We start from the raw sequence: 24,228 nt of genomic DNA, 5'->3' as shown, positions 1-24,228 counted from the left end.
AAATCAGCAAGATAAACATTACCCAGACAAAGGAAGAGTAGAGTGTGGCATGCATTTCATACGGATTCATTTTTGTGTGGGAAATTATACACGCGCATTTGTCTGAGGGAGTCAACACCTGTATGTTCTACCTTCTGGAGATGTACGTCTGAGCTTTTGTCAGGACTAGCAATAAGAGGACCCGATTTAAACTTCTGTGGTTGTGTGGAGCAAATTGTGTGGGGAAATTGAAATACCTTAGGGCTAGGGAAAGAGAGAGCGAGATAGATAGAGCGGGGAGCCAGGATCCTGTTGTAAGCGGGTGGCAATGAGGTAGGATAGGGCTGATCAGCCGTGTGAAAATGGAACACTATAGTACCAAATAGGAGTGGGCCACGGACCTCCCACAATGCAACGGAGAAAAATGCAGAGTCCTTCGGCAGCCCAGCCGCATCTCATAACTTTGGTAATGTGCTGTGTAAAGACCCATTTTGATGTGTTAAACTAGAAAAAACAAAGTGCTTCTCCAGTCCTTTCAACCGTACAGGTCTCGCCATCCCTCTCTCGATCTCTCTCCATTTAGGTCCGTCTCCCTATCATTCTCGCTCTTTATTCATCTCGCCACCACTCCTCGCCGTGCCCCAACCTCCCTTTCCACCCCCGCTTCAAACCCATCACACCAACCGGCTGGTGTTTGGATCTCTGGGCAACGTCCATCTGTCTCCTCTCAGCTTCTGTGACACCGAGCGGCCGCCGTGGAGAGGTTCAGCGGGAGAGCAGTTGGGGTGGGGGTGGCTGGAGGTGGTGATAGGGTTAGGTTGGGAATATTCGATGGGTGGTAGGACAGCAACTGAAACCCTACCCTGGGCTTCATGTCTGCAGCAGCCCCATTCTCATCTTACACAAAGAATTGCATTCATCAAATTAATGTTTTTACATTGATACAATGATGACTACCTCGGGAATTTGTGGGGGAATCAGAGATTATGTCACCAAAGAACCTCAAATCCTTGGCCCGGGAATACTAGATTTGCTCCAAATATCTGGGTCTTACTTCAGAAGAGAGGGACAAGGGTGTCTACTCTACCTCTCTATAGTCTACTCTATAGGTATTTGATGAAGGTATCGAAGATTTTCATTGATATCTTCATGAAAAGACATGGTATGATCTGATAGTTATATTTGTTGAAGACGTGATACAATATCTAATTTCCATTTCCACACTTGGTGTTGAATCATTTGTCCGATAGGCACCAATATGTGACATTGCTCGTGAGACTGGGTAGGTCTGAACACTACCTAGGCACAGTTGCAAATCTCGGCACCGAAGTATCGCATTGACAATGAAAAGCAACCAGGGAACTTTCAATCTCTTCTCTCAATCTGGAGCTGGCCAAGCCAAACGCTTGGCTTGATAGCAGGTTTATTCCCTTCCACTGTACAGCAGAGCCTTCATGTCATGAAGACTGACTAAAAACATGCAGTGATGTGAAAACCTGTACTATTGAATGTGAGTCATAGTTGGGATTTCCTTATCAATTGCGTTGCACCGGGAGTATTTAAAGAGCACATACGTGACCCCAGAAGGGGTATTTCAGAGGGAATGCACATTTTGTATTATACACCAGCTTTCAAGCAGTATTTTTATTTCGCCTGACCATTTCCTGTGGATCTAATGCAGGGGTCGGGAACCTTTTTGGCTGGGAGAGCCATAAAAGCCAAATATTTCTAAATGTATTTCCTTGTGAGCCATATAATATTTTAAAAAATTGAATGCAACTTAAACTTTTTTAAGTAAAGCATACATTTTTAACGTATAACACATCTCTGAGTACTATAAAAGCGCTATATATGATCTATTTCTCTTTATTCTTCTTAATAATATTGTTGTTATACTGTAGCTAACCAAAAATAAATTAAATACTTTTTATTTTAATGTGACTTCCGGTGCTGCATGGTTTTGCTGATGGCCTTGTAGTCTGGTTCATACGTAGTCAGGTTAAGCTTCATGCAGGCGTTGAGGCTTCCATCAGATAAACGTGAGCGTAGGTTGCTCTTAATGTTTCTCAGATGCCAGAAAGACTGCTCACATGTAGAGCCAAACATGGTCAATACGGCAATACTCACACGCCGCATTGTGTGGTTTGTGACAGGAAGCTCGTTCCAAGTTTTAAGAATCAGCTGGTCTTCAGGTTCAAGTTCAAGAGATTATTTGAACATGAACTTGAAATGAACAATAAAACTCTCGCCATGTCATCGCACCACGGCCAGAAAGACTCCATCTCCCTCCCTAAACCCTCACCTGTGGGCAGAGACTCCCACAAGTGGCGCCTGAGCAGAGACCCGGGGGGGGCAGGGCACCGAGTAAAAGGCGCCCGGAGTCTTTCTGTGGTCCGCAGCTGGTGTTTGACTACGCCCCTTTGTCCGCTGTTTATATTTTGAATTTTATTTTCAGAATTGTAATTTCTCTTACCTGTTTTACTTTAAAATGACACAAAATAATTATTTATTACTTGTTAATTGTGATGAAGAATTTTAGCTCAAAATTGTCTGCGAGCCGTACGCCGTCATCGAAAGAGCCATAGGTTCCCGACCCCTGATCTAATGAAATAACACAACATTCACAGTTATAGAGTACTGTATATGCAGAGATGCAGTATGTGTGTTCTTGTGAGTGTTTGATTGAATAACTTAACTATTATCTTTTGCATGAATAAAAAAAAAGGATTACATATTGCATAATATATGGCGAAAATTACAGCTGATGCTGTAATGAAGAAAATGCTGATGAAGGAAAATCCCACAATTTCAAAACAAAAGAAAGGTAATTGCACCACGCACGGTGTACTACTCTTGTAATCGAAATCATGTAAAATATTCTTCAACAGTCCAATATATAATATAATCGGCCACATTCCCAGTAGGCTTGGGCAGATTTATGATTAAATCGTCAAGCGGCGATTGACTCCATCGATCGTGATTGACATTGATGAAAGACTATTATTTTATTTTTTTTTTATCTACCAGGAAAAATCCGAGCATTGAAACCTCATTAAATGTAGTTTACCGTGTTCTGAAACTGGAGCGGAGAAGGAGAAAGTGAGGGGGTGGAGGCTCTCTCCCTCTCCGCTCAGAGCTGTCGAGTAACCAGTGATGATCGGATCTCACTTCCCTGCTCTACAGTCCCGTACAGAGACGTTGTGAGAAAAAAAAATAAAAATGAAGATAAAAAAATAAAATTTAAAAAAACTGACCCCCAGCTCCAGTACCAGCCATTTTGCCGCTCTGGGCAAACAGAGCGGCATCTTTGCAGGTGATCGGACAAAATAAAAAAGGAAAAAAACATTGCAGGTGCGCCAAGAGCCAGGTGCTTGGGCACCCTCCGCCCCCCCCTCCCGCACATACCTGCCACTGTATATGCACATCTTGTGATTATAATATAGCAATATATAATATAATATCATAGAGAAAGATTTCAATGTATTTTGTTTCCTTAGTTTCTGACTTATATGGAAAATTAAAAACGTAAACCTAATTCAGAGAATTGAAGTGGATTTTTTTTGTTTCTCCTCCAGACAGTTTGTTTCCTGCATGTATGAAACAAATTAATTTGAAACACAACTGAGTTAAGGGACTGTGCTGCTCCTTTTGGACGTCTCCCCGTTGCTTTTCGTTGCTATGTGAATTTATTTAGTAAAAACTGGATGTTTTTGTGTAAATAATTTACTTGCAAATAATGAATCCTGCACTTCTGTAACTGGGAGACCGCATTACATCATGTTTGATGCGTGTGCGACCCCCCCCCCCCCCCCCCCGGATAAAATCGTATATCGCCAACCACTGACTTCCAGCGATCAGAATTTTGCAAGATCGCCCAAGCCTTATTCCCAGCCCTTATTTAAAACATAAAATATTACATAATTTAAATGTCAGCCAATGTGGTGAGATCATTTCACTTGTTGACAAGTTCATTGACATTGAACTTCTTGACTTAAGTCGGGCAGATGACATAATTTTCAAATTATGTCGAAAAGAGGTCTAAATTAATTAAATTCCCTCCTTATTGGCATGTTATTTTGAGTGATTAGAATAAAATTTTAGGTAAAATGAGATTCAGCAACAGATACAAGGTTAAATGTTTTGTCAAGATTGGAGCTCATTTTATGATAATTACATTTCCCACATCCTAGCAAGGCTCACACCAATTCACACCAATCTGTGATTAAGAAGTGTTAAAAATGCCAGTCCTGTTCTTGAGCAGGATTCAAAACGCCTTCTCACTCCTAACGATGCCAGTACACTCAGGGCAAAACAGAAGTTTTCATGCAGAGAGCTGAATTGAAAGCAAGAAATTACAACTAGTCACCACATGCAGAGTTCGTATGTGGTGGCATATGTACTGTATTTCAACCATGAATATTACATGGTTGACATACCGGTGTCCAATTATATCTTAACTAGTCGGCACACACAATTTTACATTACTTAATTTCCCTCATTATAGTTCACATTTCTAGATTTTCAACATTGTTTATATGTTTGTGCTGAGAAAATTTTGAACAATATGTTGGGAAACGTCAACTTAAATTATCCCCTTGTCCCGCTGATGATACAGTAAGAAGTTTCAGCGTTCTGTAGAAAATAATGATATGCATGAAATTAAGCTGCCCAACACAGGGAACATGCATTTCTTACACTTAATCTACAGCAATGTGAGCAGCTCATTTCATAAGAGGTTCTAAAATAACCTTGTTCACTCGATTGCCCCAGTCACTGGCTGTTACAGGGGAACTATTATGCAAAACTGCTGATTTTGGCTTACAGACCAGCACAAATCTTTTAAAAGAAAGAGGAATTAATACCAACTGTCTATGAAAAATCTGTGTTTCTCCAAACAAAACCGTAGATGTGTTTATTTTATGACATTTCCGTAATTGAATAAAACAAAAAAGCCCCAAGCCCCGCCATATTCCATGGTGCTCCAAGCTCTATACTGCTCCAAACACTGCAATGAAAGTCTGACTTTGAAACAAACTTTTGAATTAGGCATTGTAGATGTAAATATGAGTGAAGATTCAACAACTAGATTACTTATTTCTCACCTCAAATTCTTTCAGAAACACATTTTAGTGTACTGACAAGGTGAAGTCAGTGAATGTTTACAGACAAACACAACGGAATCCCGAGTAAATCTCAAATCCCATTGGCTCACACAACCTGGAAATTGTGCTCAAACCCCATTAGCTCACAGAACTAAGGGCCTCAGGAGGTTGGCTCCACCCACGAAAAACAGCTTGTTTTGGTTTTGAGGGATGTTACAATGGCTCGAATGCATAATCTGAGAGGTATTTTCAGCAAATATATATAATATATAACCTTTTCAAAAAATAAGCGTAATAGGTCCCCTTTAAAAAACACATTAGAAGTTATGTGTTCAAGGTAACCTGAATAAAGATGTCTTTCTACATACAGAACTGAGCACCAGATGGCTAGATACATATTCACTAATTACTTAATATGCTCGAGTAGCAGCTTAGATCCTGAAGTCATTTAGTCATAAACACATTCGATCGCCCTTCCGTGCGGCGGCACTAAAAAATAAATAATAATTCCTAGCCACATCTACCATCCCTTCGAGCCTTATCTCTTCCCTGGTGATAAAATCAACATCTATGTTCAAGCCCTATCATCCATTGGACTATTCGGGAAAAGTGGAAGTACAGTGCAGCAGCTAACATTTATTTTAACAATAGTCAGTGGATGTGTAAAAGTTCTGCGTGCTTAGTTATTTTTGTACAAGCAGCTGTGTTTTATGTGTGTAGTTTTTGTGTGCGGGCATGTGTTTCTATGTCTTTGTATGGATGGTTTCTGCCTCTTATCCTGCTGCTGTGCCCCATCTCCTTCCTGTTTCGATGGACTTTGTTCTCTCATTGTCGGGTGGCTTCTTTCTTGTCTCTCTCAGAATGAAACTTTTGTCAGCAAAGCAAGGGTGCGGGAGTGGGGGGGCTTTAAGCCAATGCTGTTCAGCGACAAATATATTATTTTGACATCTTGACGAATGCATGTATGCCATGCCAGGTCCATGGCCGCTGATTTCTTCTCCTGGACTCACAAAACCACCTCGTCTTCAAGTTGGAGGCCAACATATACATAGTATCCAACTCCTCTTACTCTACACAGGTGATTCCTAACCTGCATTGTATGCGGTGCCTGACCCCAACAGGCGGGGGCACCAGAGATCATAGGGTGGGTCGTGAGGCCTTGAGTCACTTGAATTTAAGATAAGAAAGGGCTCATGGAGAAACTAAATTACAGTACAGGGCTTCAAGTTCAACAAGTTCCTAAGTGACAAAGCCACACACCAATCAGCCACAACATTAAAACCACTGACAGGTGACTTGAGTAACATTGCTCATCTCGTTCCAATCGTACCTGGGATATATTAAGCAAGAAAAATTGGCAAGTGTAAGGATCTAAGCGACTTTGACAAGGGCTAAATTGTGATGGCTAGACAAGTGGGTCGAATCATCTCCAAAACAACAGTTCTTGTGGGGTGTTCCTGGTAAGTAGTGGTTAGTACCTACCAAAAGTGGTCCAAGGAAGGACAACCGGCGAACCGGTGACAGGGTCATGGGAGCCCATGGGCCCATTGATGCGCATGGGGAGCGAAGTCTAGCCTGTCTGGTTTGATCTGGCAGAAGAGCTACAGTAGCAGAAATTGGTGAAAAAGTTAATACTGCTGTGATAGAAAGGTGTCATAACACAGTGCATCGCAGCTTGTTGCATATGGGGCGGCGTAGCCGCAGACCGGTCAGAGTGCCCATACTGAGCTATGTCCACTGCCCAAAGCACCTACAATGGGCATGTGAGGGTCAGAACTGGACCATGGAGCAATGGAAGAAGGTGGCCTGGTCTGATGAATCATGTTTTCTTCTACATCATGTGGCTGGTCGGAGTTAGGGTTTGATTTGATGGAGCATCTGTGGGATGTGCTGGAACAACAAGTCGGATCCATGCGTGCCCAACCTCGCAACTTACAGGACTTAAAGGGAATCTATTATGCAAAACTCACACTGTCAATGTTAGGTTGACTGTACTATAGGCTGTGGCGTGTGATCCGCTCTGCGTTTCTCCAAACAAAACCGTGGTTGTATTTATTTTGATTGATTTTCTGACATTTCCGTAATTGAATGAAACAAACAAGCCCTGCCTTATCCCGCGGTGCTCCAAGCTCCACACTGTTCCACTGTGGTGAAAGTCAGAACGAACTTTTAAATTAGGTCTTGTAGATCGAAATGAGTGAAAATTCAGCAACTGGATTGCTTATTTCTCAGCTCACATTTGTTCAGAAACACAATTCAGTGGTCTGATGAGGTGAAATTAGTGAAAGTTTACAGAGAAATACAAGGGAATCCTGAGTAAAGCTCAAAACCCATTGGTTCACAGAACTCGGGGCCTCAGGAGTGTGGCTCCTCCCACTTAAACAGAGAGTCAGGAAACTGATGGACTTGAAGGCATTTTTAGAATGGCTAGAATGCATAATCTTAAGTAGTATTTTCAAGCCAAAAAAAAATAAAATAAATAAAAAAATAATTCTAAAACATGTTTTGGGGACCTCAGAGACCTATAATAACTTGTGTAAAAAGGAAAATAATAGGTTGTGGATAAAGGACCTGCTGCTCACATCCTGGTGCCAGATATGACAGGACACATTCAGAGGTCTTGTGTTGGTTGAGCTCATGCCTCGACAGGTCAGAGCTGTTTTAGCGGCACGAGGGGGAGCTACACAATATTATTCATGGTTTTAATATTGTGGCTGATTGGTGTATATTTTGCTTTGTTTGACTCTGAAGTATCACTAATATTTTCCTTGTCTCAACGATCACGACCATATTTGTAAATGGGCAATTGAAGAAAAGTGGAAAAGTGTGAAAGAAAGAGTTTGCACTAAAGATAAAGGGACAGTTAAAGAGAGAGACAGATAATTAATTAGTAGCTGATCATTATATAGATATATCTTCTGTTTAGATTGTGCATATTATACCTAGACTTCCCTCTTGGTGCCAATCGATAACAGCGATTAGGTTAGACAAATTTGTCGAATTCTGATGCAATTCCAAAACTGCTAACTTTAATGACGGCGAACGTTCCAAGCCGTGTAATCATCCCTTGAGTCAGGCTGCACAGTCAGCAAGTTAGCATCCCTCTCAACAGTTTATTTTCAGGTACTTTGATGGCCAGTGGGCAATCAGACTGTATATAAATACAAATATGAAGAACACATCATGCTCTGTTGTCACAGGCAAACACGAACATGTGTGTATGTGCAGGTTCGCTGATGGACTCGTCAGGGTCATATGTTACAGCTGCATTGTGTACCACTAGGGAATAAGAAAAATATGTACTTCAAGTACAGAAAGAAAATATATTTTATTCTAGATAAGAAGAAAATCAATCCCTTGCAGTATCTCTCTGACAATCGTCCTCATGTGTCCATCCAAATATGTGAGCCAACAGGGTATAGAGGGAATTATCCAAGGACATTTTACAGGAGAGATGAAAAGATGCAACAACAAAAAACTTCGGTTCGCAAGTGAGTTAAGAGCAAATCTGTAATCCTTGGGTGCTAATCAATCATTCACATAAATGTCAAATTGTCTTGCCAATGCAAAGAAAAGCCCGAACAAGAATCACAACGACGACAACAAAACAACTTAAATGTCATGTCTAGTGATGTCCACCAAGGCTTTCATAGCAGAGAAAATAGTCCTAATTCAACGCTATGTTGTTACATACGAATGCCTCAATACGGAGCGTGTGATGGCCGTCCACCATGTGATACATGGTGAACGGGATTTCTACATGGCCTTTCTGCCATCACAAAACTGCCGCAAAAAGTCATGAGGCAAAAGATAAAGATTCAGATCTTTTCTGGTATTGAAAAAAACAACAACTCACTTTGTTCTTCAACTGATGAGAAAAAAAGTTACATTTTTGACCAGTCTGGCCCAAGATGGATCTGTTTTTTTGTGGAAACATAAAACTGGGCTCAATTTGAATTCTAATACAAATAAACGGCATAGTATGAATCATAGCTTTCACAGTGTTGAAAAATCACAAAGCCACAAACTATGCAAGAAATATTTAAAGAATCCAAATGTAAGTGATTTTGAGGGGTGAAACAAGAGGTGAAACAAAGACTGACAGCAATCATGTATTAAGAGGTTGTGAGGTTGCACATCTTATGGATAACACTGCAAATAAAAAGTACATTATAATTTAAACGACAGCAGTGACATGTTTAAATGCCATTGTTGATGTGGAAGAACAAATGATTAAACTTATTTTGTGTCACAGTGTTGATATTCAGTTTTAAATCGACAAGTCAATGTCTGGAACCCAGTCACTCCTTTCTGCCCCTGATGGGCCATGTTCTCACTTCTGAGAAACTCCATGTTGGTCCTCCAGCTATTGACATTCAAAGGCTGCTTGGATAGGTGTCTTGTTAGAGCTGAGGTGTACGGACCCCATTTTGACACGTTTTGATCATTTTCATTAATATGAAACAATTTGTAATGATAAAAAAACAAACGGAAATTGGCTTTCAAATCAGGGGTTAGGTGTCAAGTATTCAATATTTCATTAGAATTCATCATTCATAATAGGTGGTGCATTCAACTGTGCTTTATGAGATGAGCCAAAAGTGAATCACATGTATCAATTGAAAGTATGTTGCATAGCGTATTGTAAGTTGGAAAATTGGGTAAAACCCTCATCAAAACTTTTGAGCTTGATTTTCCAGAACAACAATTAAAATACAGTGTAATTCCATGACAAACATTTTCAAAATACTTTTACGAACCTCTCAAAGTGACACCTTTATTTGTAGCTCTGAACCTCTACTTGAATATAAAAGTAGTTTGAAAAAAAAAAAAAATCAAAATTCCAATTTCACGATCACAATCAAAAGTTAATTCAGTTTAAAAAGCAGCTGAAGTGCAGACGGTTTAAAGTAGACAGTGATACTGTGCATTACCTGGCCGTTGAATAGCAACCTTCCAAAGAGGTGTTTGGCTTCCTCCAGGCCTCCCTCCAAATACACAGCACCTGCAGGGAGAGGGAGGGAGAGTGAGAGAGAGAGAGAGGAAAGATAAATGGGGGGGGGGGGGAACAGAGTCAGGATGAGAGGGAACGAGATCGATAAATGAAAAGTTTAATCAAAAGTGTGGCACTGGCTGTGTGCAACGGTTGAAGGAATGGCGCTGGATACTTTCAACAACATGTGGCAAAACCAGCGCCCACCCACAGCAACCCCCACCACCATAATCACCCACACAATATTGTGGGAGAAATAAAAAAATAATGTTTTACACAACTGCATTGCTACTATAATAAAATTCTAGCAATTTTGAAGCAATCCCAGACCTCTCTCCTAATGGAGAACTTAAAATTAATTGAACTCGGCAATGAACTATAATTGCTTTATTAAAAGTAGGAGTGCATTTTTATTGCTTTTTGATGGTGGAGTGACCTCGGGGTCCCGGTGTGAATTCACCTCCCCCTTGTCAGGACGAGGGCAGTGTAAGCGGGGGAGAGGACAGCTTTATCACCGCATGGACCAGAGATGCTGCTGCCCAAGGTCAGGTAAACATCAAGCTTGAAATCAGACAGGCAGCCTGAGCTGCATGGATTGCACACACACACACACACACACACACACACACACACACACACACACACACACACACACACACACACACACACACACACACACACACACACACACACGTACGAAACAATAATACCATCTTAGGCCCTCGCCTACACACGTTGGCATGAAGCGTGCGAGCAAATTTACACGAAAAAAAACAAAAAACAAAAAAAAAAAAAAAACACACACCGTCTGTATTGAATTGAAATTCTATAAAAAAAGAAAAACGCACAAGAGAAGGTCAGCACACAGAAAATTCTCACATGCACACACAAAGCACCCCCATCACAAACACACAATGTCAAGGCAAGCGGAATCTACAAAGCAGCTAAAAACTGCAAGGGCAAAATGAGTATCCCAAATTCCTTTGTCTGTTGTCACATCACTCTATCACTATCATTACTCGGCCATCTTCCCTCCCATTGTTGTATGTAAAGTGTGGGTTTCTAGTCATTTTGTACGTCCTCCAGTGTTTTTTTTTTCCTTTGCCAATGCTCTGTTGCACTACCTTCGCCGCCTTTAAGTCGTGTACAACTTCGAACCATATCACACTTAGAGAGTTTCATTCAATTTGGAAGGCAATAACCACCTGGCAAATTGGGTACACAATTGTGTAGTGGGTTTTATTACGCGCATAAAAGATCCATTTGAGATGGGCTGCGGTGGGGCTGAGAGTCTAAATGCTCTGACTGCTTTCAGGGATGACATCAAAAACAAAGAAAAAATAAAAGATGAGATTCATCATCTGGGGAAGAAAACTGCTTTCAGATGGCTAACAGACCCATTAACACACACACACACACACACACACACACACACACACACACACACACACACACACACACACACACACACACACACACACACACACACACACACACACCTACCAACACAAACACAATCATAGCAAAGTACAAACACCACCCAGAACATGGGTAACACACACACACACACACACACACACACACACACACACACACACACACACACACACACACACACACACACACACACACACACACACACACACACACACACACACACACACACACACACACACTAAACCAGTTAGGAAATTACTGCCAGCCAATTGCCAAATGGCAAAATTTTGCTCTAGCCGGGAAGAGTTTAGCTACAGCCCTCAGCTGCTGTTATCCAATGAGCAGCTTCACATGCAATTGTTGGAGCTCAACACCTTGCTCAAGGGCACTGCGTCAACAGCTGTTGAGGGGGTGAAAGGTTTTCCACGCACCCAGATAGCATATTTACGCTTCAAGTCATTTCGTAGGTTCCCAACAGCCCTCTTTTCAGACCTTCTCACAAAGAAAGTTTCTAAGCTTGGCCGAGAAGCAGTCCTTGGGAGGTTGTGGTCTATTCCAATTCACCACTATCAAAACAGCAGTCTGTGGGTTTTATTGCATAGTTGTCCAGATGACCTTTGGACATAAAAGTTACATTACTGCCTTGCTCATAGCGGGCCAATTTGTTAAACAGATTAAGCCTTTAATAAAACTTGAGGAAGACGAGTTTGTAATAAGATTTCCAAACACCGTTCACTGCCAAAGCTCTCGCAGATGTTCATCTGTGAACAAAAGCTTTTGTTGACCCTGTGTGAGTGTCTCGCTGTGGCTGACCACAGGAACCTCAAAGGAAGGGTGCGGCTCCTCGTACAATGTCTTTCCCCTTGCGAGAGTCGACTCTGTGGTTTAGAACTATGATGTGGACCACGCTTCTGGATGCTCCTACACAGATGTTCCCTCCGGAGACCAGTTGTGGGCGAAGAGAATTCCCTCCAAGGAACACCTCGCCGACGTGTCTTTCCACTTCATTCTCACCGCATACTCGCATGTGTGTGTGTGTGTGTGTGTGTGTGTTTAGGTAGGGGTGTGTATGGGTGTGTGCACTGCGGGGGATGAGTGGGGCCTGGAGGCGGCTTTGGTGTGCGTTTTTCGATGAGGCATCACATTTCGAGTTGTGCAGAGTGTAGGCCCCTGCAAAGTTTCTGGAACTCAAAAAAGGGAGTTTTGCTTCATGAAGGATTTTCCGTGAACTCCTTTCAGGGAGGAGAAAGGGAAGGCGAATGAGAAGAGAAAGAGATGGAGTGGTGAGAGGGAGTGGGGGCGGCAGGAGATCCCATAGGGGATAAAAAGAAAAAGTATTAAAAATATGAACGCACCACCTTTGGTGTCAATCAAAGAGCCCATGGATGAAGAAGCAGAGCAGTGCAGTTAATTCTTCGCAGCAAGAACGCTCTGACGAAGAGGCTGTCCATGGGAAAAAAAAAAAAAAAAAAGTGCTGCGTGCCCTGCAGCACTCGGATCAATCGCACAACACGCTGCAGTCATTAAAACGCAGCGCCCTCCACACGCCCCACAAGACTGCGAAGTTCCAGGAGAGGCCCTGCAAACGCAGCCCACACAGACACTCGGCCAACTCGACTGGCAATTACGTGCGAGTTTCTCCTTTTGCAGCTCATCTCGCAGTAGCGTCATGCTCGGGCCAAATAACTCTGGATTCTCAAACCTCCGGCCGGTTCAATCCATTCAGATGGAGAAACTCCCCGAAAGAGAAAAAACAAACAAAAAAAAAAAAAAACAGATCTGATTCTACAGCAGACTTGCCTTGAATATGCATGTCAGGAGTTACTGACACTAAACTGTGTGCGTTTTATCCAAGTTGGCCAAGGGTTTTGGTTTTGACGCTTCAGGGAGTGTCTAATTGATTCGGTGCCGCCTGCCAACCTGCATCAATCACACAGGAGAAAAAAGAAGAGAAAAAAAAAAAAAAAAAAAAAAAAAAAAAAAACCTTCGATTTGGCCAAACGTGCATATTGAATGAAAGTCACAGGTTTTCATTCGGACGTGGACGGAGGGAGGCGGGGTCACGTCACTAACTAAACTCCACATCTGTCATCGGGCATCAGGTTGGCGGAGCCCTGCCAACTTCCACAGTGTTATGTTTAAGAATACAGAATTCCACTGTCAGAGGAAACTTTCGGTCACCAATAAAAGGCCCGGGTCTGGGACATATGAAATATCAGCAGCTGACAGTCACATTAATAACCTAGAATGAATTATTCAAAAACGCTCAGGCTCTAATCCATCAAATAATATCTCTCTCTCTCTCTCTCTCTCTCTCTGCCTGATATGAGTTGAGGCAGCGGTCGGACACAGACAGAAGCGTATTAGCGGCAAAACAAACCGAACCGGGAAAAAGTACAAAAATAGAAATTCCAGCACGGTCGCAAACAATGGCGGGCCGATTACACTCGAAGATCAAACATCTTACTTTTCAAAATGATAAGGCTTCTCGTGGGTTTGTAAGGGGCTTGGGCAGTGGGGGATGCAGGGGGGGGGGGGGTCGAAGCACGGAAACAAAAACAGCTCCAAAAGGACGGGGAGGGGAAGCCGACGGCCCAGAATTGCTCTGCCGCTACTGTTGCAGCAATTAACAACAGGGAGCGCTGCTCGCTGAATGAATACACCGGCTGCATTGTGTGCGTCAATCTGATATTCAGCGAGTCAGAGATAATCCCTTTCCCCCCCTATTCTTTTAATAGGAAGAGCTTAAAGCGGAGGCCCTCACAAAGGTTCACCATCTGTATTCCCCGTGGCGCCTGGCACCATATAATCCACAGATCAACTGTACAAGGAAATTAGGGCCATAAAAACAGAATGGAGGCCCGCCATTCTTCTCCCTCCGCCGCTTCTTCTCTTCTCGTACGCCCTCTTTCTTCCTTGATAGGAAGGAAGCAAGGTGGCTTATCGGTGAGGAGGACCCTGAGAGAGAGACAGGGCGGGGGGCAGCGGGGGGGCAACAGGCACCTGCAGACCTCTGTGAATGGGCTCCGACAGTTTTCTAAAGATGAGGCGGTAAAGCGGAGCGAGAGAGAAAATAAGAAAGAGCGTCGGTATGGGAGTGGGAAGGAGCAGCAGAATGTGAGGCGCGTAGGCCAAAAGAGCCCAAATGAGAATGGCCCACTCTGGCAGAAGTTAATGACAGCGGATCAAAAAAAAAAAAAAAAAAAAAAAAAAGATTTCCATTCAACACTTTGAATTATTCAGGGCTGCGGGGCACACATTTGCATTGCAGATTCTCTCGCTCTCTCTCTCTCTCTCTCTCTCTCTCTCTCTCTCTCTCTCTCTCTCTCTCTCTCTCTCTCTCTCTCTCTCTCTCTCTCTCTCTCTCCTCTCTCTCTCTCTCTCTCTCTCTCTCTCTCTCTCTCTCTCTCTCTCTCTCTCTCAAGCGGCCCTGCCTCGGGGTGAGCAGATACAGACACACTCTCCGCTCCGCCGGCGTAGGAGAGCACCCTGACCCAATGCAAAGCAGGAGATTATCTGCCATTTCCAACATAGCCGAGGTTCAGCGGTCACCGCGGCCGGGAAACAAATAAAACAGGGGTCACCAAACATGCAAACTAAGCCCTTAAAGCGAAACAAAATAAAAATATTGCCTGTGTGTCATATCCTCATCTGCCTGCCCTTTGGAAATGGCAAGGTTGGATTCAGGCAAGGTTGGATTCAGGATCATTGACAGGGGAAAATGGCATACTATAGAAGACAGTTAAGCGTAAAGGGGGAAAAAAAAAAAAGAAGACGAGGGAAGAAAGGAGGAGGAGAAGAAGTGGGAAACAAGGCGACGTGACACCTCTGCGATCGCAGTTATGTTGATACGTCGCCCGCTGCGATCGTGAAAGCAGAAGGATGACATCTCTTTCAGAAGAGGGAGCGCACACTGGTGTTGGGGGGGGGGGGCGTGAAGTGACAGCCCGCAGCTCCCAACCCTGACACACACACACACACACACACACACACACACACACACACACACACACACACACACACACACACACACACACACACACACACACACACATACACAGACACACTCAAGCTGCCTCTATCAGACCTGCAGTGTATACTTGATTTTCTTGTGATTTTTTTTCTTCCCTTGGTGTGTTTGTTTGGGGGGGGGGGGTGATAAAGAAAGAAAGGTAGAAAGGTATACACAACCCGAGTCAAAAGAAGTGACAGGATGACACATCGCCGCCACGTCGCTTTTTTCAGGCGATAACACTCAAAGCCTAGGTCGCACGGTGGTGGTGGAGGCGGTGGGGCAAAAGAATTACACGGGGAGGAGGGAAGTGGAGGACGAGGTGGGACATGAGACAACTCAACAACAGGGGTCTCAGAAGGAGGCCACCAAGCTGAGAAACGGAAACATACGCGATTAAGGTGTCACCTCGGAGACGGCTTTTTCGACATTGGTCCAAGATCTGCGCGTCTCCAGGTGTGTGTGTCTGTGTCTATGTGCTAGTGTTGTGTGTGTGTCTATGTGGCTATGTGTTAGTGTTGTGTGTGTGTGTGTGTGCGTGTGTAAAGACACGTGCCTGTCATACCTATCAGCATTCCTGGCTCTGGGATGGGGTCTAGGGTGTGAATGTGAATGTGTGTGTGTGTTTGAGTGCGAGATTGTGTCTGTGTGGGTTTGTGGTACTATACATGACAACCGGTCTCCAAATTGACATGCGTTTTGGTTGAGAAATAGACCAGAAACATGAGGTCCTCACTTACCAGGTGTATTTACTCGGACTTTACTTTGATACCAGTAAAATAATGTGTGTGTGTGTCTATGTGTGTGTGTGTCTGTGTGTGTATGTTTTGCTATACTTGTGAGGACCTGTCTCCGAGTTGAGACTATTGTTTGGTTTATAAGTGCACCAGAAACATGGGTCCTCACTTACCAGGTGCATTTATTTGGACCTCACTTTGATACCAGTACAAGAAAGAGTGTGTGTGTGTGTGTGTGTGTGTGTGTGTGTGTGTGTGTGTGTGTGTGTGTGTGTGTGTGTGTGTGTGTGTGTGTGTGTGTGTCCGTGTTTGTGTTATGTAATGAAAGCCTTTTCACCGGTGTTCCTTAAGTGCACAGATTTTTTTGAAACTGAAAGATGAAAAAAAGCAAAAAGAAAGTAAGAACCAAAAAATATATATATTAAAATAAAAGATGTAATAATTCCATTAATGCAACGGTGCCTGATGCAAAACGATAATGAGAGATTGGGGGAAAGAAATACTGAGAGGGAGAGAGTGAGACAGAGAAAGAGAAATTGATAGATAAAAAGGGCGAGAGAGAGAGAGAGAAATGGAGACAGAGAGACAGACCGAAAAGTGGAAACAGAGTTAAAAGAGGAAAAGTCGAGGCTCTGTAGAGATGTGATGGCAGCGAATACGTTATCACCACATTCTGCACGATAATGTAGCAGCAACGAGTTAAAAGTGTGTGTGTGTGTGTGTAGGTGGTGTGTGTGTGGTGTGTGTATGGTGTGTGCGTGAGGAGAAGGGGAGGTTACAAGTCATAATTTCTTACTCAACAATTTTGGTGGAGGATGGAGCAGGAAAAGTAGAAAAAATATATACATGTATTTATTTTTAAATTTTAATTTATTAATTTTATATAGAAATAAATACCACTAAATTACACTGTTTTACTTCAGTTCATTCTGCTTTACGTGTTTTATTTGTTTTCTTATTTTTTGTGATTATTGCTTAAATGTTTGTGTGTGTGTAGAAAAGAATAGAATATATTTATTTGTCATCATACAAGTAGACTACAAGGAAATGAATCCTCTGCATTTGACCCATCCTATATCTAGGAGCAGTGGGCAGCTGCAGAGGGCAGCCGCACTGCAGCGCCCGTGGACCAACTCCAGTTTTTTCACCAGTGCGTTGGTCAGGGGCACCAATAGGAGTATTAACCCCTAACATACATGTATTTTGATGCTGTGAAGAAACTGGAGCATGCAGAGGAAACCCACACAAACACAGGGAGAACATGCAAACTCCACACAGAAAGGACCTGGGACGGCAGGGATTCGAACGCAGAACCTTCTTGATGTGAGCCACCGCGCCGTGTGTATGTGTATGTGTGTGTGTGTGTGTGTATGGAGAAGGGGGGTTACGAGTCAGCATTTCTGCGTAGTATGTCTTTCAACATTTTCTTTGCTTTTTGGGGAGGGTAAGCAGAAAAATAAATGTATCTGGGATTTTTTATTAAATTTTGCTAATATCCAAACTGACTTCAGTTCACTCTGCATGCTTCTCCAATTTTTTTTCTCCTATTATTTTGTAGCAGAGTAAATATTTCTTAATATTTTACTTGTAAAATACTGATTTGTCAAATACACTGATTAAAATTTTTACAATATTCCTTATTGTGATTCCTGAATTCCTGAATCTCCATTTACAATGGAGTCTAAATTGTCTCACACACACACACACACACACACACACACACACACACACACACATATATATATATATATACATATACATATATATATATATATACAAACATAAAATTGTTATTTTTTGTGATTTTTGTAAAAATGTCCAAAAAAATTATGTTATTATTGATATGATTATTATGATTATTATGATTATTATTATTATTACTATTTCACTGCCATTTATTATGCAGTGTTAGAATTTGCACTAAGTCGATATGATGTCAATATGATTGCTGTAAAAGTATGGATTTGGAACATTTAATTTAGAAAAACTCCTATAAGTTGTGTTTAGTGGATTTTCCTGTAACGCGTTGGTATGAAATTAAACTTATGATGCACATAAGTTTTCAAGGAACAATTCCATTCAAATGCTCCCAAGTCTGGTGTAAAACCAAAAAGTTAAACAAAATAACTGCAGCAAATTATAAAACTGAAGTCCCTGGCGGCGGCAGTCTCTCAGCAGCAGCAGTATTAGCAATCGCAGTAGAACTCGTAGAAGTGGGGGCAGAGGATAGGAACATCTTTTTTTTTTTTTTTAAAGCGACAACGCCCGTCTTTATTTTTTCTCATCTGGGGAGTGGGACAGAGGGAGGAGGGGAGGGGAGGGCGGTGGGGAGGAGGCTGCGCTGGTTCAATCAAGATGGTGATAAGATGAGGAAAGCTGCAGACTCTGCGGCCCTGCAGGACGAGGCCCGGCTTAGCGCTGCCCATGGGGCCCGAGATAGGGTGAGGGAAGGACCGCCAAGATGGAGATCGTCTCCACAGAGAGATTTGAGTGTGTGTGTGTGTGTGTGTGTGTGTGTGTGTGTGAGTGGTTTGGGGCATGGGGTCCTAATCACTGCGCCGGCTCTAGTCGCTAGATACCCAGTGTGTGTGTGTGTGTGTGTGTGTGTGTGTGTGTGTGTGTGTGTGTGTGTGTGTGTGTGTGGAAGCTCCATGCTCTGGAGAGCGCCTGTCCAGCCAGAGGTCAAACCGCATCTCCTGAGATCAATAAAGCTGCTTAATGTGTCTAAGACGTAACGGGAGATCCACTGCAACTATTTAAACAGCTACACACACACACACACACACACACACACACACACACACACACACACACACACACACACACACACACACACACACACACACACACACACACACACACACACACACACACACACAAACAAACAGATATTCAAACCCCGAGCTCTGGCACCAGGAAGTGCCACTGTGTCGTGCTATATTGATGGAGTTGCACTGCACTTTATTTTAAGGAAAACACAACTCCGCGTCTATTAATAGAAAAGTTACCACCTACAGAATAGATGAGCATCCCGACCCACTCTGCAGTGAGTCCAGGGACACGGCCTTAAAGCGCACGCTCTGCATTCCTGTCCGACCGCGCACTTAAAAAACTGAGGGTTCCTGAAGTTCCGTACACACTGATTCCTCACATGGGGTGTCCGACTGCCCTCCACAGAGGGTGCCAGAGATCGCGGGTGGGGTCACGAGGCCTTGGACGATTTGGACGAGTGTTTCCTAATCGTCGAATATTGGTTCAACGTTTCCACTTGAGTGTGAGTTCAAATATGATTCTTAACAAAATCCGTGACGATATATAGAAATTTATCGTACACCCTTGAAACACCGCAATGCAACAATGAAAAGATACGTGTATTCAAGCACTTTTTCCAATACTTTGAATGTCGATAATGAAGCCTTTTTTCCAGTACCTCCATCTGCCACTGTTGTCAAGTACTGACCAATTTCTTTGATAGACACCACTACAAAATGTAAACAATTTGTCACTCTCATCATTTCCTGCCATGAATCATTATAGAACATAGAAAAAATCCCAAGCACATTTGTAACCCTGCAAATGAAATATTAAAGAGTTTGCACAAACTCTGCTTGGAGGGATTGCGTTGGGAGACTTAATCAGTTATCTCCTCAATCCGTTGAATGAGTAACCTCATTTGCTGTGGGGTTCTCTTCTTGAGAGGTGTGTGTGTGGGTGTGTGCATGTGTGTGTTTGTGTGTGTGTGGGGGGGGGTGGATTTGTGTCAAGATTTACTGAAAAACAGATTTACAAATTTATGATGACTCGTATTTTCACTTTATGTGTCTGCAGTACAAGGGAATCTCACCGATGAGGGCCTCAAAGCAGTTGGCCATGGCATGGCGGAGGTCTGACTCGCGGCACAGATCAGGTCCGTGGGCATACAGCATGAAGCGATCCAGCTCCAGCTTCTGCAAAAAAGAAAGAAAGAAAGAAAGAAAGAAATGCCTGTGATTGCCAACGTGCCACTGCCAGCCACGCTGTAATAGCCTCTTCAAGGGTAATAGCATCTTTGGTATAGTGCATTTTTACACTCGGTCCACCGAGAACAAGGTAAAAAGGCCTGGAAAGGTCTGGAACTCATGGGAAATGGAAAAAGATTGCCTGCCCTCAATGTGGAAAAAAAATGGTTCCACTTCATGGCACTGACAGATGTGGCCATGTGTTGTCCAGCTGCGGCATCAAGCAGTACGCCAGCGTGGGAGGCAGAAAAAGTGCGCGCACACACGCACGCACGCACACACGCACGCCGCACACGCACACACACACACACACACACACACACGCACACGCACAACTTGTATGTGCATGTGGGTCGACACAACACATGGGCATACACAGTACATGCCAGATAATCCCATGACAAGAAGGTGAAATATTCCACGAGCGACCTTCATTCTCTCAGAAAACAAAGCAGGAGGCTAAATTAAAGGCCGGGATGGTCATGAAATTTTTGTTGCCGATCGATCGTCACCCCACGTCACTGGTCGGGGGCCATAAGCATAAGTAGAATATAATTGTAGCAGGCCTGCGACCCCGGTTCAGGGGGAATGATGGAGAGAGAGACACAGGTTCAGCACACTGGGTTTTATTTGGGATGGTTCAACTTAAAGCACTCCAGTTCGGAAGTGATAATAAATGATAGAATAAAGCAGACACAGAAACATGTAATGCTGGGTTCATGTGCGCACCCAGATTTCCAGTTCAATACTAGCGATGCTGATAATGATTATGTGGAAGCGTAGCACAACCCATTTCATGTTGAACATTATAAAGGTCTTTGATGACTCTCTAATGTCCACGTTGTGACTGGGGACTTTGTTTTCCCGCTGTTCTTCATAATCGGAAAACCGTTACTGCAAAACATCCCAGCAGCTCAACTAGATACAGCTGATACTAAAAACATTGAACATTTCCACACGCTTTGGAATAAATCACATTTTCTTCCGACTATGACAGCTGAATCAAGTCAAATACAATGAAACAGCCTGAACATTCCCAGATATTAAATGTGAAACAATATTACATCCAAGTATGGTAGTGTTAAACAAAGACAACAAAAGAAAATGTCTGGCCTGTTCCATTTTCAGTTGATTGTGTCAAGGTTCCGTGCCCCACTCTTCTTGAAGGGCGGCCCTCAGGTCATTGAGGTTCTGGGGAACAGAGTTACGAGCCTCTACACCGCGACTCAGCTGATCCCATAGGTTTTCTATGGGATTCAGGTCTGGAGAAAGTGCAGGCAACTCCATTTGAGGTGCCCCAGCTTCCAGCAGCCGTTCCCTAATGATGCGACCTCGATGAGCTGGAGCATTATCGTCCATGAAGATGAAATTAGGCCTGTGTTGTTCATGCAGGGCTACAATGACTGGATTAATGATGTTATTCAGGTAGTATGGGCTTGTCACTGTACCATTCACAAAGTGTAGGGCAGCTCTGTATTGACTAGACACACCTGCCCACACTGTACCACCACCACCACCAAAGGCTCATCTGGTGACATCAGTGGTTGATGCATAGCGCTCTCCTCGACGTCTCCAACATCGTTGGCGGCCATCATTTCTGCTCAACGTGAATCAACTTTTATCAAAGAGCAGCACTGAGGCCACTGGTATCTCGTCCAGCTTCAATGCTCCCTGGCCCATGCAAGACGATGATGGCTGTGCCTGGTGGTGTGGTCAGGTACCCTTGCAGGTCGTCTAGCACGCAGACCACGCTGATGTCAACGGTTTTGAATGGTCTGACGTGACACTTGGGTGCCTCTCACCTAAATTAAATGTGCCTGGAGTTGAGTGGCATTCATCATCCGGTTCCGCAGGGCACTGTTCACAATGAAGCAGTCATCAGTGTGGGATGTGGCCAAAGGACGTCCACTTCTATGCCTTTCTGTGACTCTTCCAGTGTCTCTGTATCTCTGTTGCAACCTACTGATGACGCTCTGTGACACTCTAAGCTCAGTGGCCACTTCCCTCTGAGAACATCCTGTTTGAAGCCTTGCAATGGCGAGGTACTGTTGATCAATTGTTAGGCGTCGTCTTGGTCTCATGATGTCAAAATGTGAACAGCATGATGAAGAGGACTGTTTAAATACCAATTCTAATTGAACCAGGAAATGTATTGGTCGATTCATGGATAAAACACCTCTTGTGAATTTTGCCGTTCAGCTCCTTGTGAGAGAACAGCAAGTTGTGCAAAAAGTACTGAAACATTGAACAGTTGGACATGTGTACACATTCAAAAGTTTAGAGAAGGTCAAATTAAGTTCACCTGTAAAGGTTATAGTGCATTTTAGGTTCACCCTGAATTTTCACTCGAAAGAAGAAGAATAAGAATATTAAGAATATCCCTAACTTTTTGTGAGTAGTTTATGCAGTGAAATGTCATGACACCTGGTGATTACGCACAAAAAGCTCTATAAGCTCTAAAAATACTAAAATGTGCGTAATACGTCAGCCCCAGTAACCCAAGTGGAGGTAAATAAGTTAAGGTAAGTTAAGGTAAGTTTAATTTAGGAGGATTTAAATGTATATTTAATACAACACAGACAATTAATTCTAGTATGATTATAGAACGCAGAATCTCGATTGTGGCGCTGCCCCTTGCAGCCGCCTGTAAATAATCTCTTGAACTTGAACTAGTTGTTGTTTTAAATAATATTAGGCTATTATTATTTTTATTTTTAGTAGTTGTAGTAGCCTAGTTGTTGTTTTAAATAATATTAGGCTGTTATTATTATTTTTATTATTATTATTATTATTACTACTACTACTACATAGCCTACTGCAAAAGGGAGATTAAAAACAATGCTTGCTTTGCAATGTTGCCCGACCCCCTCCCAGATTAGTGGAGGAGCACGGTAAACTTCAGAGACAGCACGATTGTTACATGGAAGAAGTATTGTCGGCTTTATTGTAGAGTGATCGCTGGCTGTTTCAGCATACATTAAATTAATTATGTGTATTCATAGGAAAGGTAGATTATTTTATACATTTTAGAAAAACATTACCAACTGGCATGTTGTCATGACATTTTTTTTTTTTTGCATTTGTGTTGATGACCATCAATAACCATCAATCGCCTGAATATGAGATAACCAGCCCGGCACTGGCTACATCACAATTGGTTTTGCGGAGCAACACAAAGCATTACATTACATTAGAAGAGCATTCCTTCATCCACCACATGATATGATGTTTATGATTTTTCACTGCAGTGCACAGGGGTGTAAACATCGCTTGCACATTTGTTGGTTTTTTAATTGTTGGCATGAGCATGTTGGCTTTATGCTCACTGTATACCTCAATAAGTATTAGGCTCTGAGCTGTATATCCACGCTACTCTCAGTTTGTCATTTGTCTAGTCTTTTCTTGTGCAACGTTGGTCTTCTGTACCTGTCTTGAATGGAAAGAACTTGATTTTGCAGGGTTTTTTTGTGTTAGTGATTCGTTAAACATGTTACCTCTATGCTCAGCCACTTACAAGTTGGCGCTGAACAATTTGGGTCTCCGTGGTATCAATGCTCTGGGATTCTCTTTGTTTTTGAATTGTTTAATATTTTCTTGTGCAACCTTGTTCTTTTGTGCTCATCTTGATTATAATCAAGAACTTCATTTGGTGCTTTTGTTTGCCCCCTCTTATCTTATGTTGTTTTAATTGAATAAATTAAATACGTGTCAAATGCCAGAGCACCGGTCTTTGCCTATCTGGATATGTTACGACAGCAAAAACAAATTGCTTCTGATAGCCAAATCTGCAAGAAATTGAACAAGAAAACCATCTTCCACCCTAATCTACCGCTGGGGGCTCACTGAGCAAGGCACTGAACATCTTTCTCAAGGGAACCTGTTCTGCTTCATACCCATCAGTGGAAGACTGCAGTGGTTATGACCGTCTCGCCGGTTGAGAGTATACATGAAGAAGGAATTGTGAAAAGGA

The 24,228-nt window shown here is 42.8% G+C and overlaps 1 protein-coding gene across 3 annotated transcripts in view; it reads right to left on the bottom strand.

The window, feature by feature from the left end:
* The window catches only part of drosha (drosha ribonuclease III), a 147,451-nt gene that overhangs the window by 48,494 nt on the left and 74,729 nt on the right, over positions 1–24,228 (bottom strand). For all 3 annotated transcript variants that reach the window (XM_080020549.1, XM_080020550.1, XM_080020551.1), the window contains 2 exons: positions 20,105–20,207; positions 10,016–10,086 (listed from right to left, as the gene is read on the bottom strand). In XM_080020549.1, coding sequence (XP_079876675.1) covers positions 10,016–10,086; positions 20,105–20,207 — 174 coding nt within the window. The remainder of the gene's footprint in view (positions 1–10,015; positions 10,087–20,104; positions 20,208–24,228) is intronic.

This window comes from Zeus faber, assembly GCF_960531495.2.
Source record: "Zeus faber genome assembly, chromosome: 19".
NCBI classification, from domain to species: domain Eukaryota; kingdom Metazoa; phylum Chordata; class Actinopteri; order Zeiformes; family Zeidae; genus Zeus; species Zeus faber.
This window is presented reverse-complemented; position numbering and strand designations above follow the sequence as displayed.